Source organism: Oreochromis niloticus, linkage group LG8 (assembly GCF_001858045.2).
Source record: "Oreochromis niloticus isolate F11D_XX linkage group LG8, O_niloticus_UMD_NMBU, whole genome shotgun sequence".
Lineage (NCBI taxonomy): Eukaryota > Metazoa > Chordata > Actinopteri > Cichliformes > Cichlidae > Oreochromis > Oreochromis niloticus.
In genome coordinates, this window is record NC_031973.2 from 25,010,730 (window position 1) to 25,020,757 (window position 10,028).

General features: G+C 39.4%; 1 protein-coding gene across 11 annotated transcripts; it reads left to right on the top strand.

Moving 5' to 3' along the window:
* Positions 1 to 8,252: 8,252 nt before the first annotated feature.
* lrrc18b (leucine rich repeat containing 18b) lies at positions 8,253 to 10,028 on the top strand. 11 transcript variants are annotated; one of them, XM_025909589.1, is made up of 4 exons: positions 8,253 to 8,393; positions 8,483 to 8,604; positions 8,715 to 9,114; positions 9,508 to 10,028. In XM_025909589.1, the coding sequence occupies exons 3-4, from the start codon at positions 8,854 to 8,856 to the stop codon at positions 9,916 to 9,918; spliced, it is 672 nt and encodes a 223-aa protein (XP_025765374.1). In that variant the 5' UTR covers positions 8,253 to 8,393; positions 8,483 to 8,604; positions 8,715 to 8,853; the 3' UTR covers positions 9,919 to 10,028. The 11 variants fall into 11 exon arrangements, with proteins under 11 accessions (XP_025765374.1, XP_025765376.1, XP_025765373.1 ...); XM_025909591.1 differs by having other exon boundaries at positions 8,483 to 8,584; positions 8,736 to 9,114; XM_025909588.1 differs by having other exon boundaries at positions 8,483 to 8,582.

Below are 10,028 nucleotides of genomic sequence, written 5' to 3' on the forward strand. Positions count from 1 at the left end.
AGTATCCCCAAGGGTACCAAAGTGACTTCAGTGACGACATTAGGACAAAATTTGTATTTATTCAATGGTAGACAAATTTATAGTACAGCAAGGCATCTTGTTATGATTAAAGCTCACACGTTTGCCTCCATGCAAGCATTAAAAGTAGACGTGAAAGGGGCGCAGCCCTTAGCGGCCGGATTGGGTGTCAGCTACTCTTCTGGTGGTGAAAGAGTTGTGATGAGAGAGGGGGAGGTTTAAATGTTAGCTTTAGTTTACTCGCAGCCTCCAAATTATTTTAGAAAAAGAAGCTGCGTGAGAGAGACAAGCGGAACCCCAGAGGTCGTATAAAAATATCTCACCCACAGAGCAAACACAAGGCGTTGACAAAAAGACAGGTCAGTACATGGCTCGTAGGAAACCGATCCAATGGCAATAAAATATAATAAGTAAGGAAAATAAATTTGAAATTGTTTAAGTAAAGAGATGGAGGTGTAGAGTGGCAAGGAGGAATTTACATGAAGAAATGAAGAGACAAGAGAAAATATATATTTATGGGGCAAGGACGACATATAGGATATATGAGCTGTGGGACAACTCGATGTTTGTAACATGTCTGAGGACGGGCCAGCAGGGTTTGCAGACAACTCCTAAAACAGAAACAACTGATGTCACCAGTCAAGCAGCCAAACAAAACCTATTGTTAAAGCAGAAACCGTTGCGTGTGTCTGTGCTCGTTCTATCCCAAGCATGCCATCATGTCCGTCCATAGAAATACAATACATAGTAAACACAGTGTACAACCAACATATCCTGTGTGGTTAGGGTAATGCATAGCTACACTGGCCTTAAGGCAAGGGGAAAAAGAGTAATGAAAGACTTCTGCAAGTGGAAATCACAGGAAGGACAATTTAAGATTTAGCTTCTGAACTGTAAGCAACATCCAGTGTCCAGTACAGTCAGTTCATGTTGGAAGGGTGACCTCGTCCTCTTTGATCCCCTCTGTAAGAACAACAAATAAGGGCAGTATCCACAGGGCTTCAAAGTTTTCACTAAAGCACAGTACACTGGCACAGTGTAGCAGTCCTGCTGAGAGTTGGCTCAGAAGAAGCAGTCGGTTAGCCTGCGGGTGAACACGTTACCCCAGATTTGCCATTGTGACCGCTTGTTTTCAAGGTTCCTACTGTAGTTGTTGACTTTAAAAAGCAAAAGAAGAAAAACAGAAGACTATCAGGGCTCAAGCTGTTAGTACATCACAAGTTTTTTGCCTCTGCAGCAGTTAAAATGTTAATTGCTGTTAGTCTGGACGGCTTCTTGTATTTAAAATAGTAGCTGATGATGTCATGTGCTCTTGTTTGGTAACCATTTTTTTATCTTCATCTTGCACTTGGATGTGTTTGACAGACATGCAGTAACTGGTGAGACATTTCACCATGGGATTTATTAGTCTGCAGTCACGGCGACTTTCAATTCCCAGCGCTATGATTCACTCTGCTGTTGTGTGGAAGTGAAGGCCAAGCAGGACTAATGTGAAACAGCTTTTTGGGCCCCAGCTCACCGGCCAGCTGCCTGTCACCCCTTTGAGCTCTTGACAATGACAATGACATCATACTACAATGACTTCCAAGACTAGCAGTCAGTAAGAAGCCAGTAGGGGTGCAAAGTTGTAAATGATGAAGTCAGAATGAGGATTCCCCAACAACGAGGTTAGAAAGCTTTTCTGGACTTCTGCTTCCATCCAGGTTTTAGATCAATTTTCATTATACAACGCTTAAAGCTGGTCAAATTAATGTTTTGTATGAAAGGAACAAATGAGAAAATTTCATTTGTGGCAATTATGGTTCATAGATGTGAAAACAGCATTAGTCAAAGAATTTCAAAGAGGCAATACAAAAACACTAAAAGAAACACTACTCACAGCTACACCAAGCATCTGTTTTTCAGCAAATAAATGTTCTAAACACCAACTGGCAAGCAACCATTAAAAAAGGGGGAGAGAAAAGAGAGAGAAAAGTATTAGCAACTCCCTGCTAAAGACAGTAGCAAATATTCATCAACTTTGTAGGTGCACCTTGCTAGTATTGGGTTGGACCCGATTTTTGTGCTCAGAGCTGACTTAATTCTTTGTGCTGTAGATTCAACAAGGTGTTTGAAACATTCCTCAGAGATTTCTGTCGATGTCGATATGATAGCATCACTACTGCAAATTTATTGACTGCTGCAAATCTGCCATTGTCATGTTCAAGAAAGCAGTTTGAGATGATTTGAGCTTTTGATATGATGCATTATCCTGCTGAAGGCAGCCATGAGAAGATGAGCTGACTGGCATGGACATGATCACGAACAACCCTCAGGTAGAGACTGTGGTGTTTAAGCAGTGCTTAGTTAAGAGAATACCTCCCACACCATTACACCACCAGCCTGAACCACTGATACAAGGCAAGATTCATGCTTTTATGTCAATTAGGTGCAATTCTGAGACTATTTAGACCATTTTCCAGTCTTTTCAATGTTTTATTGTGCAATTTTGTTGAGCCCATGAATTGTAGCCTCGGTTTTCTGTTCTTAAGTGACACCTGATGTGGTCTTCTGCTTCAAAGTTTGACATCCTATGCATTCAGAGAGGCTCTTGAATTACTGATTTCTTTTCAGCTCAAAACAGTCTGGCCATTCTCCTGTTTTCTCTTTCCTGGACGATTTCACATAAACCCTAGTGGGAAAATCCCAGTATCAGAAATTTCTGAAATACTCCAGCCTACAACCATGTCATGTTCAGACTCACTTAAATCACTTTTTTCTTCCATTCTGATGTCCAGTTTAAAATTCATCAGGTCGTTTTGATCATGTCTATATGCTTGAACGCACCAATTAATGACCAGTTGAGCAGGTGTACTTAACAAAGTGACCAGTGAGCTACCACAGGTGTAGATTTTTACTGCATGAACATGTAACATAGCATCTAAAACGCTGAGGCATCTTGGGTGCCTGTTTAGCTCAGTGGGTGAGTAGATGACCATATACCAGCGGGCCCCAATCCCCAGACCCCGGACCAGTATCGGTCTGTGAGTTGTTTGGTACCGGGCCACAAGAGTTGAGGCTCGGGTGTGAAATTTATGGTTTTCAGGGTTTTTATCGGTTTTTAGCATTATTTTTTATCGTTTTTATCGTTAACTCAGTTTCCCTGGGTCTTTTCCCGTGTGTTATGAATAAATCTTCTCTTTTTTTTGGCACCGGTACTGGTGTTATTTTGTTGTATTTATCTGTGACACCTTAAAGGCCGGTCTGTGAAAATATTGTTGGACTAAACCGGTCCATGGTGCAAAAATGGGACTGCTGCCATATACCACATGACCAAAGTAACACCATGGATGGTTCCTTCGTTTATAATATTACTGTACGGTACGTCTCGCAAGGCATTATGGGATATCAAGTCCACTAAACATTTGAACAGCACTAAAGAATGGCAAAATCATGTTGCTTTATTAACAAAGCTAGCATTCATACCCCCACAGTACCCTAATATGTTACTTTCGGTTTAAAAATAAATAATTAAATAAATATGTCATTAAATATAATTGTAGTCCACAAACCAATCGGTGATGCCATGCATGTTACTTTGTCCATTTTTATTTACAGTCTATCTAATTACTTCTTGACAGACACTTATCTGAAAAACGGTGCATTCAGAGACAGATTATGTCTGTCTCTGAATTAGGAAATGAACCTGCCAGGTTATCATATTGTAGACACATAACTGTAGAAAACTACCTTTTTTTCAAGGAAACAAATCATTCTGCTGTTTTGAATTAGAAATGATCATCTACTGTACACAAGCTGTAAATGTGTTTTCTATCAAGTCTTCATGGAGTTTAATAATGTGTTAGAAAAGATTCAGAGGCCTTAAATGTAAGGGCTAATTACTTTCTGTCCTTTTTTAAAATTTTGAACACATTCAAATACCAAACTAATCCAGATTCAGTCATTTTATCCATCATAACCAATTGACACTGCCACAGTCCCAGTGAAAATTTGATGAGAGCCCTGAGGAGGTTTTTCTTTTAATATGATGCAGGCAAACATTTACCAATGGGTAAAGACTGCTTTGAACTCGCAGCCCTGAAGCAAAGTACCCTACAGTCGCAAAGTTTAGAGGAAAGCAAAGCCACGTCCACTCAGGGCTTAGATAAACACTTGAACGCCTCTGCCTCTGCCTCTGCGGTGCCAGCTTTCTTAAACAGGCAGCACAAAAAAAGCTTTACTCTTGTTTTGGATCAGAAGGCCTAAGGAACAGTTTGTAAAGAAGTATGCTGAGGCACGCAGGAAATAAAAAATCCCAGAAACAAATTCTGGAGCCTTCACCCAGCCCTGTGGCTCCTTCCACACGTCTGATCCTAAGCGGGAAGACCGCATCCTTCAGGCATCATTTAGGCATTTTAAAACGTTCTGTAGTCTACCAAAGCTCACTAAGCAGGAAACATAGGAGATTTTTTGGCATTTATGTAAGTCATACATTTGCTCAGTGTCTTTCAACAGAATTTTGTGAGGCTTCACGCAAGTGACTCTTCAGCCCTAGATTTATTTTCCTTTCCTTTGCAGTTCATGGAGTTATTTCCCTCTAATGGAAACTGTTCTACCTAAGCAGTTTTAAAGGGAAGTAAAATCATGACCACATGACGAAACTGCAAAGTGTGACAGTTTACCAACATGTGTCGCATGTGATGCGTTATTTTTGAAGTTCTTCTGTTAACTGCAAGTTGTGTAATTTCTGCTTCCCAGATTCGCTGCGTCAAATGTCTTGCACACAGACATTTAAGAAGTAGATTTTTTATAAACCTTAATTCATCATCTGTACAAGTTCCATAGCAGTAAGACACTTGGGCGATAATGGTGTGTAAAAGCTTTGTGGTTGTCGACAGGATAGCAGCTAAAAATGCTGTGAAAGAAGACAGGAAGGAAGGAAACGAGTGGATGAAAGACGGGAAATCCTCTCCATAAAATTAGCAAATGAAACAGCGATGACCTTTATGATGTCAGTGATAAATGCTGCTTTTGTTTAGATTTTGGTGTGATACCGTTGGTGTCACTGCCTTTAGCCTACCCTCATTAGGTTAATGACCCTATGCTAGGCTTAAACAGCCCATTCTTGACAGTGTGATAATGTGAATGGTATGTTTGTTCCTTAAAGGCACCTATTTAGCATCTATAAGCAGGGTACAAAAATTATTAACAATATTTGGTTTTGATTTAATAAATCAAACCTCTTCTTGAAGAAAAAGTAATTTTTCAGACGATTAGTTTAACTAGCTTCAAACATTGAACCTCTAGCTTACTTTTAGCTAACTGTTAAGCTAACTGTTTATCTAGTGCTAAATAAGCTGTCCCAGTAAATATAAGTAGTAAACAGACTGTTACTTGGCATCAGCGCTGCTAATACCACATGATTCAGGTTTTAGAGCAACATGGGCTTCCATTCAGACAACTTCTTCATGGAACTATTACCTTTTTCAGTAAAACAATGCCAACCACACTGAGCAAAACTGGCCTGGCTTCAGAACTTTGTTTTTACTTTATTTCTTTTTTAAAAAATAATGAGATCATATTTTTGCACAGTTTGGAATGAAATGATAAATATTAGAATGACATCATTTATTAAAGTTATTCATTTAAACTCTTCCATACTGCTATGCTACTGTCTGCAGGATATAGCTGTGGCCATTTTCGTTCATGCTCACAAATGGATACGTACAAACCCACAAACACAGCTCAGATTTCTAATCACTGGACGTAATCTAAACTCGTACCTCACACAATTAGGTCAGCACCATTTCCTCCAGTGTGAGCTTCACATTTCCTGACCCGTATTTCACACTCCACAGGGACATGACTCAGGCTCATTTACTAAATTTTCCTGCTCTTTCAGGAGAATAAAAAGAACTGACCAAATGCAAAGCTAAGGTTTGATCAAACATGGAGGAGGTAAACAGGTTTTCTGTGTTTATCCGTAGTTTAACATAACAAAGTAAGTGGCTTTTTGTGGCTATGCGTTTTCTAAAGTCTACAATATAATGGCACTAATTCGTTTTAACAAGATTTTCTTCTTTTTACTGGATCATTATATCTAAGAATGTCATTCAAGTGCATGTTTAAATACATATGCCAATGTGGCACAGTGTTGCTTTGACTCTATTTTAACTTTTCTTACACATTAGTCAGATAACAATATTATTACCTTAATAGACATAAAATTGCCTCTCATTTTCTTTCCTTTGTTTGGCCTTTCCTGATATTTTGCAGGCACAACATATTATAAACTTACCTCTGAACACGGTGGTTTCCCACAAAGACTTTATATGAAATATTGTTCCTTTAAAATATTACAGTAATGAGATTTAGTTCACTGGATGCACCTGTTCACTTCCTCAGTAAGTCTAATCAGTCAATCCTATGGCAGCAACACAGGACATTTAAGCGTGTAGATATGATCAACATAATCTGCTGAAGATTAAACAGAGCATCAGAATGGGAGAGAAAGGTGATTAAAATGAGTTTGACAATTACATTTCAGAAACTGCTGATACTGGGATTTTCCCACATAACCATCACTAGTTTACAGAGACTAGAAAAAGGGACAATATCCAGTGGCAGTTTTCTGTGTAAAATAAGAATGATTTGATTGCTTCAAACTGATGGGAAGAAAACGTAGCTTGTTACAATCAAGGTATGCAGAAGAGCATCTCAGAATGCATAACACATCAAGCTTTGAAGCAGATCGGCTACAGCTGCAGAAGACCACACCGGACGCCACTTCTGTCATCAAAGAAGAGGAAGATTCTGCAGGTTTACCAATATTAGATAATAGAAGATTGAAAAACTGTTATCAAGTGTGATTAGTCTCAATTTTAGCTCTGATATTAGATTGATGGGGTCAGAATTTGACATAAAAAAACATGAAAGCATGGATCCATCCTGTCTTCTTGGCACATCTGAGTATTGTTTAAATGTTACAGCCCTCCTATTGTTGCTGAACATGTCCGGTCCTTCATGACCACAGGTTAACCATCTTCTGATGGCTGCTTCCATCAGGTCAAAATCAATATGGAACAATATGGGACAAATAATTAAGTCGACCCACTATTTTAAATGTAAAAGTAACAAAGTAATCTTGAACTTATATGTATGAATACAGCCCCACCTGCTGGTAAGATTGTGTGGTATTCATATCGAAAAAGTACATCATCAGCAATGCATGACGCAGAGTAATGATTCTTAACTGCAATATGTGACACTTTAAACTCATTGTTAACAGAAGTCTCTGTGTTTGTGGGAAATAGATCAGTGTGTGGCTGCAGAATCACATCAAAACTTGAGAAAGACTGGAAATGATTAGAGTTCGAGTTAAAGGTCAAAGTTCAAATTTTTATTCCACATCACTAGTGCATGGAATCACATTTCTTGACTTATGCACTATTTGTTGATCTTTTTCAACATCCATTTCATTGTTTTTCAGAGCAAAGTTTGGGATATTTTGTTTCCCATCATTAATGAAGCTTTTTTAATAAACATAAACAAAACCAATGATGAAAAGATTGAGCACAAGGCTGAGAGACTTTTGAGATCTGGTGGAGCAGTGGGAGGAAAAAAGATCTAGTTTTAGTGTATTTTCAGATATAAAGCAAGAATGGCCTCATTAGCTGCCGGCATTTGCTATGTAAGCAGTATGTGTATAGATGGTTTACTTAGGCTGTGGGACTCACATTCATGTATAAATTTATACATTCGCTGTTATGTAGGCAGCAGTACTTGTTCTTTATTTCAAACAAAGTGGCAAATACAAAGTACTGGGCAGAGCTGCATTTCAGTGAGATAATTAACAAGAATATGGACAAATCAGCTACAGGTGTTACAGGGTCTGTTTTTATACAGAAAAGTAGAGACAGGAGACATGAGTTGCGTTTGGTCTGCAGGCCCTTCCTCGTCTGAGGTATAGAAGCGTTGCAACGGCCTATCGCACTCACAACTACTTCCCCCTTGTGGCTTTGCCACGCAATTACATCTTCATTACTTAACTGAAAAGTGCAATACCACCATGAAAAAATGCTTTTTACATTAATAAATGTTTTACAAAAAAAATTACAATTGACCATACACTTGTAGGTGTCACACAGGCATCAACAGCTCATTCTTATCAGTAATTTGGACCTGAAATCCTCCATAGCTTCATTTGAAAGAGGATAATCCCTGGAAACTGAAGCTGTTGTTTTTTAAAATGTCTTCACACAGATTTTTAAAAGAACAAACTGCCCTGCTGTGACTGGTGGCTGCTCATAGCTATAAAGCTATAGCTATAACCAAAGCTACCAGACCAAACAGCAGTTGCCTGGGAACAAATTACAACAAATGCCACATTCACCCAAGTGAGTCCCCGCTGACAGACAGCCATGATGCAGCATGGTGATTTTTTGCCTGTCAAACAGCAGCAGTCTGACCGTTTATCTATTTACAGCTCTTTGCAGTGACATTTGGACATGTGGCAACATTCTTAGGCTGAGGAAAGAGATAGTCAAGTATCTTCTGTTTTTCTCTTCCCTGCTGTTTTGAACTGGGTGTGAGGAGGCATTAATGCTGGTTCATAAGTTTAAACTCACTGCGAGTCTTATTCTGATTTCTGTTGTCATGTTAGCAGTGTTGTCATGGAACAAAGCAAATGATACTGTTACTCATATTTTATCTAACAGGAAGCTTGACTTTGTCTACAGTTACTGCTGCCTGGGTAACATTATCGCACAGACTGGCTCCACGGTCAACTCTGTTGTCACAGCGCATTAGTGGAAAAGGTTAACTACAGACTCCATCACTGTGTGTCCCGGCAGCAGCATGGCCAAGGGAACGAAAGCCAAAAGAAAGACTAAAAGTAAGAAGATCACCTTGAAAATGGCCCAGAGCTGCATGGAGCTGACATTGGATGGTAAACGCCGACTAGATCTCAGTTTCAAGGGGATTACAGCTGTTCCAAAGTGCGTCCAGAAGCTCTTTCACATGGATGAAGTGGACCTGAGCAGGAACACGATCAGAAAAATTCCAGATTTTATTGCTCAGTTCATCAAAATGACTGTTTTGGATTTGCACAGCAATTATGTGAGTATATCAGATAATGCCTAATGTTTACAACAACTCTTTAAAAGTAGGTAAATAAATGGTAGCTACTGTATAGCAGCAATACTGTGGGGCTGCTACACAGTTGTTGTGTCACACTATTTTAAATAATTTTAAATAATTAAATATTCCAAATATTTAAAATTAAGCCCATTTTTTTTAAAAAACACGACCTCTAGATTAAAGTACTAATCATCAAAAGCCAATCATTAAATAATCACAAACATACGAGGACACCTTAGAGACGCGCTAACTGTCACTAGCCTTTTGGCAGCTGTAGTTTGCCCATTTCAAAATTGTACCATGGTTCACAACTATGTCCATGTTTAATGCACCAAAATCACCATCTGTTAAAAAATGTGTTATTGTTTCTAGCTGGAGGAGCTCCCCGTGGCTATCGGCTACCTGCAGAACCTTAAGGATTTAAACCTGTGCAACAACCGTCTCACAAGCCTCCCAAGCGAGCTCGGCCTCCTGAATAAACTCCAAACACTGAACCTGGGTCTCAACCAGCTGGAAGCTCTTCCTGCCTCCATTGGTGCACTGGAGGAGCTCCGCCACATTGGCCTTTCTGATAACAGATTCACCCGCCTCCCCGGCTGCCTCTTGAAGCTGAAAAAACTGGAGAGTATCAAGATGGACAGGAATCCAATTATTGCTGAGAAGATACCCACTGAGAAACCAGTCAGTATTTCAGAGAGCTTTTACCTAGTCAAAGAAAGCTTCCTGTGCAAAGAGTGTCTGAATAGGTGCCAAGCTGAGAGGAAGGAGCTGAGGGAGGAATAAATACCATACTGTGTTCTTAACTCAAGAGTGCCTTTCACTTACAGTACTGCATGTTACTCTGATCTGTACTCTGCATTGTACATAGATTCAATTAATATCAGACAGTAACA

Excerpts from the sequence above, each read along its gene's own strand:
- lrrc18b (XM_025909589.1), top strand. The coding sequence starts at position 8,854 with ATGGCCAAGGGAACGAAAGCCAAAAGAAAGACTAAAAGTAAGAAGATC. Across the intron at positions 9,115-9,507 it reads TGGATTTGCACAGCAATTAT|CTGGAGGAGCTCCCCGTGGC; the intron begins GTGAGTATATCA and ends TATTGTTTCTAG.